This window comes from Hyla sarda, chromosome 2 (genome assembly GCF_029499605.1).
Source record: "Hyla sarda isolate aHylSar1 chromosome 2, aHylSar1.hap1, whole genome shotgun sequence".
Classification (NCBI taxonomy): domain Eukaryota; kingdom Metazoa; phylum Chordata; class Amphibia; order Anura; family Hylidae; genus Hyla; species Hyla sarda.
The window spans coordinates 288,134,081-288,151,579 of record NC_079190.1 but is presented as its reverse complement, the minus strand read 5'-3'; the positions used below and the strand labels follow the sequence as shown (position 1 = coordinate 288,151,579).

At 41.8% G+C, this 17,499-nt stretch overlaps 1 protein-coding gene across 1 annotated transcript in view; it reads right to left on the bottom strand.

Moving 5' to 3' along the window:
- Nucleotides 1-5,605: 5,605 nt before the first annotated feature.
- Nucleotides 5,606-17,499, bottom strand: part of WASF2 (WASP family member 2) — a 54,801-nt gene continuing 42,907 nt past the window's right edge. Inside the window, exons 4-9 of the mRNA XM_056557386.1 lie at nucleotides 17,304-17,457; nucleotides 17,103-17,220; nucleotides 14,324-14,448; nucleotides 14,011-14,157; nucleotides 8,152-8,609; nucleotides 5,606-7,048 (exon numbers count right to left, since the gene is read on the bottom strand). Of these exons, the coding sequence (XP_056413361.1) occupies nucleotides 6,891-7,048; nucleotides 8,152-8,609; nucleotides 14,011-14,157; nucleotides 14,324-14,448; nucleotides 17,103-17,220; nucleotides 17,304-17,457 (1,160 nt within the window). The 3' untranslated portion in view covers nucleotides 5,606-6,890. The remainder of the gene's footprint in view (nucleotides 7,049-8,151; nucleotides 8,610-14,010; nucleotides 14,158-14,323; nucleotides 14,449-17,102; nucleotides 17,221-17,303; nucleotides 17,458-17,499) is intronic.

Genomic DNA, 17,499 nt, shown 5'->3' with positions numbered 1-17,499 from the left:
TCAATGGCGTGCGCGCAAAAAAATTCCAAAGTCCAAAATAGTGCATTTTTGGTCACTTTTTATATCATGAAAAAATGAATAAAAAGTCCTATCAATGCAAAAATGGGACCGTTAAAAACTTCAGATCACGGCGCAAAAAATGAGCCCTCATACCGCCCCATACACGGAAAAATAAAAAAGTTATAGGGGTCAGAAGATGACAATTTTAAACGTATAAATTTTTCTGCATGAAGTTATGATTTTTTCCAGAAGTGCGACAAATTCAAACCTGTATAAGTAGGGTATCATTTTAATCATATGGACCTACAGAATAAAGGTAAGGTGTCATTTTTACCGAAAAATGTACTACGTAGAAACGGAAGCCCCCAAAAGTTACAAAATGGCGTTTTTTTTTTCAATTTTGTCTCACAATGATTTTTTTTCCCGTTTCACCGTAGATTTTTGGGCACAATGACTGACGTCATTACAAAGTAGAATTGGTGGCGCAAAAAATAAGTCATCATATGGATTTTTAGGTGCAAAATTGAAAGAGTTATGATTTTTTAAAGGCAAGGAGCAAAAAACGAAAATGCAAAAACGGAAAAAACCCCGGTCCTTAAGGGGTTAAGGACCAAGCATTTTTCTGTTTTTGCACTTTCATTTTTTCCTCCTTACCTTTTAAAAATCATAACCCTTTCAATTTTGCACCTAAAAATCCATTGAGGGCTTATTTTTTGCGCCACCAATTCTACTTTGTAATGACATCAGTCATTTTACCCAAAAATCGATGGCGAAACAGGAAAAAAAAATCTAAATTGAAGAAAAAATACCACTTTGTAAATTTTGGGGCTTCCGTTTCTACGCAGTAAATTTTTCGGTAAAAATTACACCTTATCTTTACTCTGTAGGTCCATAAGATTAAAATGATACCCTACTTATATAGGTTTGATTTTCTCATACTTTTGGAAAAAAATCATAACTACATTTAAAATGGTCCTCTTCTGATCCCTATAACTTTTTTATTTTTCTGCATATGGGGCGCTATGAGGGCTCCTTTTTTGGGCCGTGTTCTGAAGTTTTAATTGGTACCAATTTTGTTTTGATCTGACTTTTTGATCGCTTTTTATTCCTTTTTTTATGGTATAAAAAGTGACCAAAAATACTTTTAGACTTTTTTTGCGCGTATGCCATTGACCCTGTGGTTTAAATGTTTTCCACGGTAGTACCCCTTTAATTTACGATATATTTTTATAGTTTTATATATTTTTTACATGGAATTTGGGAAAAGGGGGTGATTTAAACTTTTAATAAGGAAGGGGTTAGTGTGTTTTTAATTCGTTTTTTTACTTTTAGTCCCCTTAGGGGACTTTTAGAAGGAATCATTAGATTCCTCATACAGATCATTATGGTTCCATAGAACCATATTGATCAGTGTGCTCTGCGCTCGAATGATAAAGCCTGGTCCTGCCAGGCTGTATCATTCAGAGCACCGGAGCCGCCACAGCAGGAGAGGTAAGCCCTCAGGCTACCTCACCAGTGGATTGCCACCCCACTGGACCCCCAGGGACAGGATAAAGGCTCCTTTGACAGCGGCAATCTAAAGGGTTAATAGCCGGCCGCATGTAGGCTATTAACGCCGGCCCCCAGCTACAGGAATCAGCTGGGGGCCGGCCGGTATGACACGGGCTCGAGTCGGGAGCCCGCGTCATACCCCGATAACGGCCATTGGACGAGCATAGACGTCCATGGTTATCGGGTTAATAATGGTAAATTCCTAAACTTAATGTGACCTGTTACCTATGGGTGCTCTGTCTCAGACAGAAACAGCTTAAGATTCTCCATAGAGCATATTATGTTCCTTAGCACCAGGGTGTTTGGTATTGGATGGATGGTGTTAGAGGAAATAAGCGGAACCACAGAGGAAGGGGTTAGGGGTGACTTGCTGAGCCTGAATGGACTTAAAGGGGTACTCCGGCCCTAGACATCTTATCCTCTACCCAAAGAATAACTGGGAACCCGCGCGATCTCTCCTGCAGCACCGTGTCATTTGCTGCACGGAGCGAACTTCGCTTCATGCCTGATGACGGGCGATACAGGGGCTGGATTATCTTGATGTCACGGACCGCCCCTTCAATGCAAGTCTATGGGACCCCCTCCCATAGACTTGCATTGAAGGGGCGGTCCGTGACATCAAGATAATTTACAAATCTGTTTAACTGTGGCGACAGTCACGCCCATTCCCATAGACTTGAATTGAGGGGGCGCAGAGTGACATCATGAGGCGGCAGGGCCGTGACGTTATGATACTCTGGCCCCTGTATTGCCTGTGATCAGGCATGAAGCGAAGTTCACTCCTTGCAGCAGGAGAGATTGCGGGAGTTCCCAGCGACGGGACCCCCGCGATCAGACATCTTATTTATATGAAGGATAGCCCTATGTGCCTATCCCATGCATGCTTAACCCCTTCATGACCCAGCCCATTTTCACCTTCAGGACCTGAGCATTTTATGAACATCTGACCACTGTTACTTTAAACATTAATAACTCTGGGATGCTTTTACCTATCATTCTTTTGTTTTTTCGTGACATATTCTACTTTATGTTATTGGTAAAATGTCACTGATATTTGCATCCTTTCTTGGTATAAAAAATCTAAAAATTTCATGAAAACTTTGAAAATTTTGCATTTTTCTAACTTTGAAACTATCTGCTTGTAAGGAAAATGGATAAATGTCTACTTTATGTCTGCATAAAAAAATTGACGTGTTTTTGCTTTTGGAAGACATCAGAGGGCTCCAAAGAGGGCTCCAAAGTTACGCAGCAATTTTCCAATTTTTCTCAAGATTTTCAAAATTGTACTTTTTCAGGGACCAGTTCAGGTTGGAAGTGGATTTTAAGGGTCTTCATATTAGAAATACCCCATAAATGACCCCATTATAAAAACTGCACCCCCCAAAGTATTCAAAATGACATTCAGAAAGTGTGTTAACCCTTTAGGTGTTTCACAGGAAAAGCAGCAAAGTGAAGGAGAAAATTCACATATGGATATTTATTGTTTTGCGTTTATGTCAGAACTGCTGTAATAATCAGCCACCCCTGTGCAAATCACCTCAAATGTACATGGCGCACTCTCCCTTCTGGGCCGTGTTGTGCGCCCCCAGAGCACTTTGAGCCCACATATGGGGTATCTCTGTACTCGGGAGAAATTGCGTTACAAATTTTGAGGGTCTTTTTCCCTTTTACCTTTTGTGAAAATGAAAAGTATGGGGCAACACCAGCATGTCAGTGTAAAAATTTTTATTTTTATACACTAACATGCTGGTGTAGACCCCAACTTCACCTTTTCATAGGGGTTAAAGAAAAAGCCCCCCATAATTTGTAAGACAATTTCTCCCGAGTACGGCGATACCCCATATGTGACCCAAAACTGTTGCCCTGAAATACGACAGGGCTCCAAAGTGAGAGAGCGCCATGCGCATTTGAGGCCTAAATTAGGGATTTGCATAGGGGTGGACATTGGGAATCACTGGCGTAGAATACCCCTAACAGGGTGCCTCCAGCTGTTGCAAAACTCCCAGCATGCCTGGACAGTCAATGGCTGTCTGGCAATACTGGGAGTTGTTGTTTTGCAACAGCTGGAGGCTCCGTTTTGGAAACAGTAGTGTACCAGACGTTTTTCATTTCATTTTTATTGAGGAGGTTCACAGCAAGTTTGCCGCTGGGAGTTTGAGCTGCAGCGCAAAATTTGCGCCATCTCAAACTTGCAGCACTCACTGTAAACCTCCGCCCATGTGAGTGTACCCTGTACATTCACATTGGGGGGAGGGGGGGGGGGGGCAAACATCCAGCTGTTGCAAAACTACAACTCCCAGCATGCTTGGGCAGTCTGGTATGTTGGAAGTTGTAGTTTTGCAACATCTGGAGGTCCACAGTTTGGAGACCACTGTATAATGGTCGCCAATCTGTGCTCTTCCAGATGTTACAGAACGACAACTCCCAGCATGCCTGGACAGACTGAGCATGCTGAGATTTATAGTTTTGCAACATCTGGAAGAGCACAGATTGGAGACCATTATACAGTGGTCTCCAAACTGTGGACCTCCAGATGCTACTACAACTCCCAGCATGCACAGAAAGCCAGAGGCTGTCTGGGCATGCTGGGAGTTGCAGTTTTGAAACTCCCAGAGGCAGCGGTGAGATCGCTTTACGGCGATCTCACTGCTGCCAATGAAGATGCCGCCCTGCTGCAAACTCACCGCCGGGACGCACCACCTCCGGGACCGCCTGAAGGATGCCGCTCGCGCCGGAACCGCTCGGGACACCGCATGGCCAGGTAAGTGACGCCGGGGGACGAGTAAGGGACACTTAGCAGAGCGGTGTGTGCCCCGATCCCCGTCAGATTTGACTAGCTGATAGCATCGATCGCTGGGGGGGGTCGGGGATGAAACCCGCCATCTTACCGGGCGCTGCGGGATGCCGCGAGTAGCAGCAAAGATGTTCATGACGTACCTGTATGTCATGGGTCGGGAACACCTTACCACTCATGACGTACAGGTATGTCATAGGTCGGGAAGGGGTTAAACTCCTTCACTGTATTTGCAGCGACCACTTCTGCAGGAAGGCTATTCCATGCATCCCCTACTCTCTCAGTAAAGTAAAACTTCCTGATATTAGTTTTCAATTAGAGGGGCAAAGGTTTAAAAGTATGTCCTCTTGTGGTAGTTTTTCTTCTTTTAAATATAGTCTCCTCCTTTACTGTGTTGATTCCCTTTACGCATTTATAAGTCTCTATCAGGCTCCTGGTTTGTCAATTGTGCTGTATGAGCCGGAGGCATGTCATAGAGCCTCACTGCACAGAGCCCTGCATGTCCACCCTCACTTCCTGTATTTGGATTCCTCATAGTGACACACAGGCAATAGCTGTAGGGACAAAAATATACACATTTTTTAACCAATGTATATTACAAAAATTGCATATAATGTTATTTTCACATTGTATGAAAAGTTTTTTCTAATGGCAGGTGCTGTTCAATGTGAATATATCAACATGTAACAGGGACATTGGCAGAGATTTCTCAAAACCTGTGAGAAGGAAATGTTGACCAGTTGCCCATAGCAACCAGATTGCTTATTTCATTCTTAACAAGGCCTCTGAGAAATTAAAGAAGCAATCTAATTGGTTGCTATGGGCAGCAACTGGTTAACTTTTCCTTTCCTCAGGGTTTGATAAGTCTCCCCCATTGTATGTATTCATGCCTTTTATGATTTTTGCAGATGTAAGTCTCACAATGTTTGCCGATTATGTAACTGGTGGTGGGTGTGCGCTAGGCAACGCTTAAGAAAGGGAGCATAACCTCCAAAATGTAGGAGCGTCTCAGCAGTCTCTGCTCCTTCTGGTGTACAAGATTGAAAGGCTTCAATAGGAGTGTATTAACTTGGAGTATTTATTTAGGTGACACCACATAGTATTTGAAGTTAAAATTGGCACAGTTTCCATATAAAAAAAAAAACAAATGTATGAATTTTGGACATGTGAAAATACTCAAATTTCTGATTACACAGCCATCGTCACTGACCACAGACTCCAAACAAACACAACAAAAACACACAGCAAAAGTAATTGAATTATTATTATTTTTATTTTTTTGTTTGTACAGAGTTAGAATTCATCAGTATACATATACAAGTAAATATAATTTGGCAAACAAAAAAAAAAGCAAGTTATAAAGTAAGGGACATGGGGTCGGCAGTACAAAAGAGGACAAAGTTTTTCTTTTGCTTTGTTCCCCAAGTCACTTCTATTAAAGGCACTTAAGATCTCAATATAGTCAGTCAACTCAATAGCAGATTCTTGAGTGTAGATAAATCTATGTAATTGAGGTGCACAATTTGAATACACACAACATGTACGCTTATATTTTGCATAGACTATGATTTAAGGAATCGAATAGATTAAGTTGCTCTCTAGATACATTATAATAACAAATTACACATAATTATTAGGTTTCAATTTCTTCCCCATTATCACATGTTCCCCAGCGGCCCAGACAGTTTATCCCAATGAACTACTCTGTCATAAGGGCTTTTACTCCCCACTGGGTCTGATACAAAGGTAAAATTACAATAACAAAGTAAAACATAACTGTAGTATATGCATAGAATAGTACCCCACCTGCCCAACACTAAATATAGCATGTTACATGTAAATCCCTGACGTATTTATCTGCATTGTTAAATCGTTTTTCCATTTTCACTGCATTACATCCCTAAGACATCACACATTATGGTCACCATAGTGTGAGAAATACAGAAATATGTAATCAGAAATTACACTTTCACTATGGTCATTCTTTAACTGTTGAAATGTAATTTCAGGTTAAGGGTTAAGGCACAGTTATTTCAAAATGTATCTAAAAATCGTAACATTTTGCCAGCGGCATATCAAGTGCAAAGATGCATTTCTACTTCGGAATGTTCACGCCACAATTGGATTGGATTACCTATTTACTGTCCAGTTGTGGCACAAGGACAGTGATATGATTGTCATCAAAAAAACAGATGTGAAAATACTCATTTCACCAAAAGCCAAAATAAATATAAATCTGGAGCATTCCCTTTACAAAACGTTTTTAATAGTCACATCTGTAGCTAAAGGTTGTTTTTGGTTTTTTTCTCTCCTTTAAGTGGTAGAGGGAACAGTTCAATGGCAAACAAACAACTTGACCCTATAGGAAAAAGACCTATTGTTGCAAAGAAAAAGGGTATATTACAACAATATTAAGTGTATTCTCCTTGTATAAACTTGAGATTAATACCCTTGTCCAGACACACTCTGCAGGATGATCTCTTGGCAGCAAAACCTAAATAACACTGATCCCACCACCTTATCCCCACTCCAAATCATGGCACATTTAATCAGACCAATCATCTTCATCAAATTCTGAAGAGTCATCCTCCGAGTCGCTGTACTCCACTGCTATACGGCGAGACAGGATGGTAGCCACATCATTACCTCCAACGTCTCGTTTTTCATGCTCCATCTGTTCCTCCACCTTGCGTAGCTGGAATCCTAGAAAAAGGGGGTAAGAAGTAAAAAGCTTAAAACAAGTTTAAGAACTAGAATTGATAAATCAGATTTGACGATAAGACTTATTTGTGCTTCTATGAGCAATACACATTACAAATAGTAGTCACAAGTATCTCTGCAAAGAAAGTGAAAAAGTCATATCCTTTTCGAACATGGCCCCAAAGTATAACTAATTACAAAAAGAAAGAAAGGTGTGTAAATTTGAAACAAATGGCAAAAAAAACCTCTTAAAATTCAATAGCAGTGAAACTAGGGATCGACCGATATTGATTTTTTAGAGCCGATACTCATAACCTGTGGACTTTCAGGCCGATAGCCGGTAACTTATACCAATATTCCGTTGGCAGTATAGTTCCCCACATTAGGTTGGCAGTATAGTTCCCCACATTAGGTGCAGTATGTTCCCCCACAGACATACAGCCTCCACAATCCTGTCAAACAGAATGTAAATTATGCCAAAAATGAAACAACCAACCCCAGCTGCCAATTTTAGTTTTGTCTTCCAGGGCCCCATCTGCTTTTGTTGAAAAATGTCTCTACCCGGTGATCAGTGATTACCCATGTACAAATGCTGTATCTATATCTAAGGGAGGGCCATACATTTAAATTAAAAATAAACCTTGGTTATTGAAGATGAAGCGAACTTTAGTACACAGCATTCCAAAGGTAAAAAAAATTCTGTCAAAAAGGCCTAAAAACACCCCTAACCATAAAGGGGTTCAAATAATACCCATAGAAACTACTTGTCCCTTGTTTCTTTGCAACATAGACAGGCTTTGTAAAAAGCATGTCTATGTTGCAAAGGAAAAACATTTAAGGAAAAAAGTGGCAAGTTAAACAACAGATAATTCTCTAATGACACATTGCCTTCAAGTACTAAACTAGGACTAATCTTGAGGAAATAGATGTACATAAGTAAAAATATTAACAAGTACAGTGTTTACAGAGGTTTCAGGAAAGATATACAATTTATGACATAAATTTTAGCAGAAACACAATTCAGTACAACAAGTACAAATTTGATGCAACTAGAATACACAACATGAATAAACTGGGAAACAATCGATAATAAGGCGCATAATTACCTTGACGAATTGCAGACAAGAGATCGCTCCGAACATCGCTTACTGGTGGCAAAGTAGTTTTGGGCTTGGACACCTGTGGCAATGAATCTCCTTCTGGAGTAGAAAAAGATGGAGGAGGAGGCGGGCCAGGAGGTGGTGGACCTGGTGGAGGCGGAGGTGGTGGTGGAGGAGGGGGACCTCCTGCAGGAGGAGTGGGAGGAGGGACAGGAGAGACAGCTGAATAATCTATGACAGAAGGCACTGGAGGTGGTGGAGGAGCAGGAAAACCAGGGGCAGGAGGGCACTCTGGTGGCGAGGGGGGTGGAAGGTAAGTTGTGTCTGGAAATACACTAGCGGGTGGCGGTGGAGGAGGAGGGGGAGAGAAGCTGGGTCTCCCTCCAGGAATAGGACCAGATGGAGATACTGGGGATGGGTGGATTTGGCTAAATAGGCTTGACCGACTGGAGTTTTCAGATGAACTAAGAAACACAAAAGGGAAAGCAGAACATTAACTTAAAAAAAAAAATCATAAGTGTTTTACAGTAATTTTAGGGAGTGTGTTCTATGGTACAGGTTTTTAACTAAAATTTTTGAATTCAAAGCCAGGACCAGTTCATAAATGGTGGACACATACAAAGACAAGACAGTTCTTCTCATATCAAAACCATTTCTAACTTTTTGTTTAATAATTTTCAATTAAAACATAAATGTGCATTCTGAAGAATACTAGAATCTACCAGATATTACCATCTTACCCTATTACAAACAACATCTGTTTTAGACAATGGCCATCCCATCAGAAAGGGTGTTGCCAGCTAATTCTTATTTTCCTATAAGTGCTGTAGATAATAGAGGAAGGGGGGTGCAAGCTGGCATATGGAAAATGGTCGTCTAAAGCGCGCAACTAGTTTAAGTAGTATTGCCTCATTAGCAGAGATAAATGTATATTGCACATTATCAAATTAATATTTGTTTAAATGGGCACTGTCACTTTAACAAACGTTTGAGGTGTCCTAGAGACATATCAAATGTTTTGATCAGTCGGGTATAAGAGCTGACACCAACATCAATTGTTTGATACAGCTGGGAGAAAACTAAGCACTTTACTCCCCATCTCTCTGCAGGAGATGGTCTCCATGGTATGTCTATGGAGCCCGTGGCCTGCAGCGAGATGAAGATTGCAGCAAGCACTTCTCCAAGCTTTATCTAATGATTGGTGGTGGTTTTAGCACTCACCAAACAAAACTTTTGACATGTCTCTATGGCATATCAAAAATATGTGTTTTTTTCAAGTGATCGGGTAACTTTACGTTTGTAGGGCCACATTGCAACTTTTTATAGTACTACAAATTGATTTGAACTACAGCTGCATTCCAAAGCAGTACACTGCAATTTGTATGCTGAAATCTTGTGGACTACAGGTGAAAAATCAATCTGTAGTGCTACAAATAGTCAGTGTAGCCCTACCCTAATGGTCTAGAATGTAAAGGAATGATTCTGTTTCTGTAAGCATGCAATCCATTGACATACCTAAATATTTATTTAAGTTTAACATATTATATATATATAATTTTTTTTATTTTATTTTTTTAAACATGAACTACTACACACTATAAATATTGTCTCTAAACAAGATCCTTTGTTTATTATCACCTATGCCTGACAAACAGCACTCCCGTATGCACTGAAAATTTTGCAAGAAAGATAAGATCTTTCACTATGGGGGAGATTCATCAAAACCAGTGTAGAGGAAGAGTTGTGCAGTTGCCCATAGCAACCAATCAGATTGCTTCTTTCATTTTTGAAAAGGCCTCTGAAAAATGAAGGAAGCAATCTGATTGGTTGCTATGGGCAACTCAGAAACTTTTCCTCTGGACAGGTTTTGATAAATCTCCCTCTATAAGTTTTCCTGAAAAGAGGAATTATCATGAATCCTTGAAAGCTTCAGTGTCCAGCCATCCAAGCTATAATATTGAAATACCCTTTTTTCCTACCAAGCCAGTTACCAACATTAAACTATTGGTATTTACGTACTTAATCATACAGAGAACTAATTCTGACTAGGAATCTTGCCTAAACATAGCAGTGATTAGCCTTTACCCACAGTCACAGGGGATTTTCCAAATCATATCAATACGCCATAGGTTATTCAGTGGAAATCCAATAGGTGAGACTCTCAGTCTTCAAAATAGAAATAGAATAGAAATAGTCCAGTGCTAGTTAAAAGGGTATTTTTTTTTTTTCAAACCAACTGTTGCCAGAAAGTTAAAAACAGATTTGTAAATTACTGTATTTATCGGCGTATAACACGCACTTTTTAGGCAAAAATGTTTAGCCTAAAGTCTATGTGTATGTGTATACGCCGATAAACCCCCAGGAAAGGTAGGGGGAGAGAGGCCGTCGCTGCCCGCTTCTCTCCCCCTGCCTTTCCTGGGGTCTAGAGCCCTGCTGCCGGCCCTTCTCTCCCCCTGGCTATCAGCGCCGCTGCCCGTTCTGTCCCCCTGACTATCAGTGCCGGCGCCCCATTGCCGGCGCCAATAGCCAGGGGGAGAAAAGCGGCGCCGACAACCAGGGGGAGAGAAGGGGCAGCGGCACCCATTGTCGGCGCCGCTGCCCCGTTGCCTCCCCCCATCCCCGGTGGCATAATTACCTGTTGCCGGGGTCGGGTACGCGCTGCTGCAGGCCTCCGGCGTGTGTCCCCTGCGTCGTTGCTATGTGCTGCACGGCGCGGCGCATGACGTCAGTGCGCCGCGCCGTGCATAGCAACGACGCAGGGGACGCACGCCGGAGGCCTGCAGCAGCGCGGACCCGACCCCGGCAACAGGTAATTATGCCACCGGGGATGGGGGAGGCAACGGGGCAGCGGCGCCGACAATGGGTGCCGCTGCCCCTTCTCTCCCCCTGGCTGTCGGCGCCGCTTCTCTCCCCCTGGCTATCGGCGCCGGCAATGGGGGGAGAGAAGGGGGAGAGAAGGGCCGGCAGCAGGGCTCTAGACCCCAGGAAAGGCAGGGGGAGAGAAGCAGGCAGTGACGGCCTCTCTCCCCCTGCCTTTCCTGGGGGTGTATCGGGGTATACACGCGCACACACGCACCCTCATTTTACCATGGATATTTGGTTAAAAAACTTTTTTTACCCAAATATCCTTGGTAAAATGAGGGTGCGTGTTATAGGCCGGTGCGTGGTATACCCCGATAAATACGGTACTTTTATTAAAAAATCTTAACCCTTCCAGTACTTAACTGCTGTATACTACAGAGGAAGTTGTGAAGTTCTTTTCAGTCTGACCACAGTGCTCTCTGCTGACACCTCTGTCCAGAGCAGGAGAGGTTTGCTATGTGGATTTGCTCCTGCTCTGGACAGTTCATGAATGACATGGACAGAGGTGTCAGCAGAGAGCACTGTGGTCAGACAGAAAAGAACTTCAGTCTGACCACAGACTGATCCATTTTTTACCTTAATGACCAGGCTTTTTTTTTTATTTGACTGGGTCTCTTTAAACGGTAATAAAACTTAAGAAGGTTTTTTCTGAGCGGAGCAATACTGAGAGTTTTTCAGTGACATATTGTACTTTATATAACTGGTTCATTTTTGTTGACAAATACAGCATTTTTAATGAAAAAACTCCAAAATATTGTGAAAAACTGGAAAATTTCTGGCTTTTTTTTTTTACGGTGTACAATGTGCAGTAAAAGTGATGTTATATTTATCCTGTGGGCCAGCACGATTATGGTGATACCCATTTTATATAGCTTTCTATGTTCTTTTTCCTTTTCTGAGCAAAATTCCTTTTCTGCCATTCATTTTATAGTACACGTCATTACGGAAGTGGCAATACCTAATATGTATATGATTTGTGTTTTTGATGACAATACAGGGTTTTATTGAGAAAAGGGACATTATTAATTTTGTTACACTTCATACATGTATTGAAAAATCTTTTATTAATTTTATTTTTCACTTTTTACAGGTTATACTATGCAGCAATAAATTTGTACTGCAGCACAGTATACCTGATCTGCTGCACACACTACAGCCTGTGCGATCCAGCTTCTGCCATAGCAACCAACGGCGACCCGCAATGGTTTCGCGCCGCCGCCGTTGGTGAACAGGGGGAGCGTGCTCCCCGTCAACACCTTAGATGCCGTGATCAGGATTGATCACGGTATCTATGGGGTTAATGCTGCAGGGACCGGCGCAATCGCGGCAGTGCAGCAGATCGCTAGGATGTATGCATACGTCCCAGTGCGCGAACATGTCAGTTGCTGGGACATATGCATATGTCCTATAGCGGGAAGGGGTTAAAAACTGACTTTCAATCGTTTCCACCATCAGAGGAGCGCTTTTTCCCACCAGCTATGTAGGGAAATACAACGCACTTATTTTTGAAACCAACATTATATTTCCTGAGCAAATTCGCTGAATTGCTATACAAAGTGATAAAACACTTACCGTATATACTTGAGTATAAGCCGACCCGAGTATAAGCCGAGACCCCTAATTTCAACCCAAAATCCCAGGAAAAGTTATTGACTCGAGTATAAGCCTAGGGTGGGAAATACCTCATCCCCCCCTGTCATCATCCAGGCCCGTCATTAACATCCTCATCATCATTATCCCCTTGTCATCATCCCACACATCCCCCCTTCATCATCCCACACATCCCCCCTTCATCCCACACATCCCCCCCTTCATCATCCCCTTGTAATCATCCCACACCCCCCCTTCATCATCCCCTTGTCATCATCCCCACCCCCCTTCATCATCCCCACACCCCCCCTTCATCATCCTCTTCTCATCATTCGCCCTCAGTGGTCTTCAACCTGCGGACCTCCAGAGGTTTCAAAACTACAACTCCCAGCAAGCCCGGGCAGCCATCGGCTGTCCGGACTTGCTGGGAGTTGTAGTTTTGAAACCTCCGGAGGTCCGCAGGTTGAAGACCACTGCGGCCTTCAACATCATCCAGCCCTCTCTCACCCCCTTTAGTTCTGAGTACTCACCTCCGCTCGGCGCTGGTCCGGTCCTGCAGGGCTGTCCGGTGAGGAGGTGGTCCGGTGGGATAGTGGTTCCGGGCTGCTATCTTCACCGGGGGCGCCTCTTCTCCGCGCTTCCGGCCCGGAATAGAGCCGTTGCCTTGACAACGACGCAGAAGTACGTTGGCAATGAACGCACCTCTGCGTCGTTGTCAAGGCAACGTGACTATTCTGAGGCCGGGCCCGAAGCGCTTAGAAGAGGCCTCCCCGGTGAAGATAGCAGCCCGGAACCACTATCCCACCGGACGACCTCCTCACCGGACAGCCCTGCAGGACCGGACCAGCGCCGAGCGGAGGTGAGTACTCAGAACTAAAGGGGGTGAGAGGGGGCTGGATGATGTTGAAGGCCGCAGTGGTCTTCAACCTGCGGACCTCCGGAGGTTTCAAAACTACAACTCCCAGCAAGCCCGGACAGCCGATGGCTGCCCTGGCTTGCTGGGAGTTGTAGTTTTGAAACCTCTGGAAGTCCGCAGGTTGAAGACCACTGCGGGTGGGGGAGTTCACTCGAGTATAAGCCGAGGGGGGTGTTTTCAGCACGAAAAATCGTGCTGAAAAACTCGGCTTATACTCGAGTATATACGGTAAGTAAACTCCTCAGTATTTTAACTTATCTTTAAAATTTCCTGTGATGAAATGCTTTATAATGTAGAAAAACTGTCAAAGGCCAGAAGCTCATAACTGTAATTTCCTAACATGCTTCAATGATAGAAGATTACTTTTTGCAGGATCTCCCCTTTATTTATAAAAAGCCTTTGCACACATCTATGACTATCATTATAGGAAATTATATACATTAATCCTTAATATTACTTCTAAAATTGCGGTTTATTGGTATTTCTGTGGTCCTTACCCGAATTCCATTGGAGGAGGTGGCAAAAGGTCCTCAGGAACTGGGGGTGGGCTAGGCATGACAACTTCACTTGGAGGTGGAGGAGGGTAATGATTTATATCTCCTGTATCTATGGGACTGACAGATCCATTGTGAGTTACTTCAATTCTGAAAAACACAAAAAATAACTTATGCTAAGAATTGTTGATTTAAAACAGCACTTCGTAAACCAATAAAAGGTTTGGCCTGCTAATGCTCTGTATAATCTGTTAGATATTTTAGTTTTGTAATCTAAAATCTTGTTTACTACACGCCTGTGTCTGTTGAACCATACCCAGACTGTTGAGTTTTTGCATCCACAAATTCTGGCCCCATCTTCAATTGTTCCCACTGATCTTTTCGTGTTCGTATTTTCCGAGGATTCACATTCCCGCGGTTTGGATTGTCCTTCTTTTCTCTCTAAAAAGCAAAAGGAAAATGTGTACGATAAGTTCAAGGACTTAAACCCCAACACAGAAGCCTGCTGGTTGTCAAGGTTTTTTTTTTTTTAAGCAGTTTATGAACGTCTACTAGCAACTGCTAGTCCTCCTGTAATGAGCCACTGTATGCTTTTTCTCGTCCTCCACCTCCCATCCTGTTTCACTCTTTGACACCTCTGTTCATCTGTCTTTACAGCAAACACCAAGATAGATTGTGCTTGGTAGCATGACATGAGCAGGCACATTGGGCTCTTTTGTTTCAAAATTTACTTCTGACAAAGAAGATATGAAGACGAACACATACATAATGTGAAAACTATGTTAAATAACATTTTATGTTTAAAGAAATATATGCTAACAGTTGAACAGCTTAAAATACCAGCATTTGTATATGAGTATGATCATAGTAAAAGTTTTCAAATATAATAATATTGTTTGAACTGGAATATGTGGTCTTTTTAATCTATTTTTAGAAAAACATTTCACCATTAATTCATAATGTAATGTGTGTCTATTCTGTATGCTTTTCTTAAGCTAATAAAGCTTTTCCATTTTCCAGATGGAACAAAAAAAAAAAAAAAAACACCAAGACCAGTTGTGTGTTACATATGAATTATATCAGCACATCATAAACTATAGATTGCTCATCACATTTAGGAGGAAAATAGCAAAGTGATGAGACTGGAGGGTTGATCGCTCAGTAGTTGACAACCTCCTAATAGGAAGAGAAATCATCTACATGAATGATTCTTATAGAAAAAAGAAAGTCTCCAGTGGTGGTGGCGGTGACAGATCTGAGTGTACCTGCCAGCATCTGGCAGTACATATAAAGTTCGTCCATCTAGTAGTCAGAAGTGGAAAACAAGAAGAGGAAAGCAAGAGGAAGGCGAGAGGGAATCCCATTGGACCTAGGAGTCGCCACTAATGTCAAACTGAACTCTGCTCCAGGTACCAATGAGTGACTTGACAGCGTATGGCTAGATAATTATATATATATATATATATATATATATATATATATATATATATATATCTCTTTGCTATGTGAATTCCTCAACTATAATTTTGGCAAAATTATTGCCTCCATCCAATCCATTCCTGAAAAAGGAAAATCAGTTTTATAAGAATAATCTGTGGGAAGGAGCATAGGGGGAAGAACCAAAGTTTACTGGCACCACTAATTGCTTTTTTAAAAAAAAAATTTCAAGAGGATTTTATGTAATGGACCAACACAAAAAAGTAAATCATTTGGAAGTGGAGAAAAAATAATACATGGATTTCAAAATTACTTTGAGTACGTATGTATTCACCCCCTTTACTGTGAAACACCTAACAAAGATCTGGAGCATTCAATTGCTTTCACAGGTCACATTAGAAAATTACATAATTAGTAAGTAGTGTCCACCTGTCCGCTATTTAATCTTAGAACAAATACACCTGTTCTGTGAGGGCCTCAGAGTTTTAAAAAAAAAAAATGACAACTGCAAACCTACCAAGGCTAGGCTGGCCACCTAAACTGACTTACCCGGCAAAAGGAAAATAAAATCAGAGAAGCAACCAAGAGGGCCCATGGTAACTCTGGAGCTGCTGCAAAGATCAACAGCTGAGGTGGGAGAATCTGTATCCAATGTCAACTTTTTATTGTTCTCATTGTTTGTGCTACAATAAAAAGGTATTTTGCAAGGTACAGTGTACACTGTGTTGATCAAATGGAAAATTCTACTTAAATTCCAGTTTTGATGGCACTTATACTTCTGGTCCCCTTCAGACTTCCCGAATGCACAAAAGACATTTGTGAACCTAGCTGTGTCCTGCAGGATTTGAAGGTCTGTAATGTGTGATGTGGAAAAGTGAGCAGATACCCTTCTTTACCATATTTTAAATGTTGGCCCTCCTGAATTTAAGGGTTATTTAGCATTGCATTCTTGGGTAATCTTTTAGCACCAAGTGCATGCAACGTTGTATAAGAGAGGGTAGTATTGTGTATGTAGATTAGGTAGAGACTGAGAGAAAGCCTATTCTAGTAATGAGTCACTATAGAAAAACGTATCTTGTGTCCACTCTAAATCATGTCCATAGACTGAAAGGAAGACAGAAAAAAAAGTTTGAAGGTTTTTGCTATACAAAACTGTTGCTGAAAATATTGTTTCTGAAAAAAACTGGGAGCACATGCAAAATGAATAACCGTCACGGACCTTTAATTTTTGGAGGGCTGGCTCTGCTCAATTAAATGAGTGGGAATTTATGCTATGCAAATAAGAAGATCTCTGGGTTCATGATATAGGTCAGAAGATTGTCTTCCATTTATCTTTAAAGTTACTTAACTTAATGGACTGATTCATAAAGTTGTCTCGGCAACTGTATCGCCCAGCGTGAGCTGCATCTCTCTGCAACGATCTTTGCAGAAAGGGCGAAAGGCAAACTATGGACTTACACTTTAAGTATAACCTTATATGCCTCTACAAGGTGAAAATACAGCCAAATGTGCTTTCCCTTGGTAGAGACAGCTCATTTTTCCTTCTAAGACACTAGGTTGTGTCACCTATACACAAACATATGTGACTAGTTTGGCAGAAACCATTCCCAACTGCAGAATGTAAGGACAAGTTTACTTAGAATATGACAGCTCCTTACCCTATGTTTACGCTTTTCTTTCATGATATCCTTGGTGTCTTGCAACATCTGCTCCTTCCATAGGTCAAAGAAATATGAGGGGTCAGTGTAAAACTTCAGTGCCTCTTTCCCATCTTCCCTATAAGCGGAATAAAGTTATGCTTCAGAAAAGAGCACATATTATACACTTTTATAAAGTGTACCTTTACAACCTTTCCCTACCTGTAAGGCGATAGGATGTTGAGTGGTGGGGGCATGTCACATGTGATATAGGTTTCATAGACCGGAATAGATAGAGAGTCCCGCACAAACAGTTGCTGATCCTGTGAGGTATTACTGTGGAATGCTTTTCTTGTGTTTATACCTTGTAAAGAAACTGTGGGGGAAAAGAAAATCTTAATAGCCATTATGAAGAGGA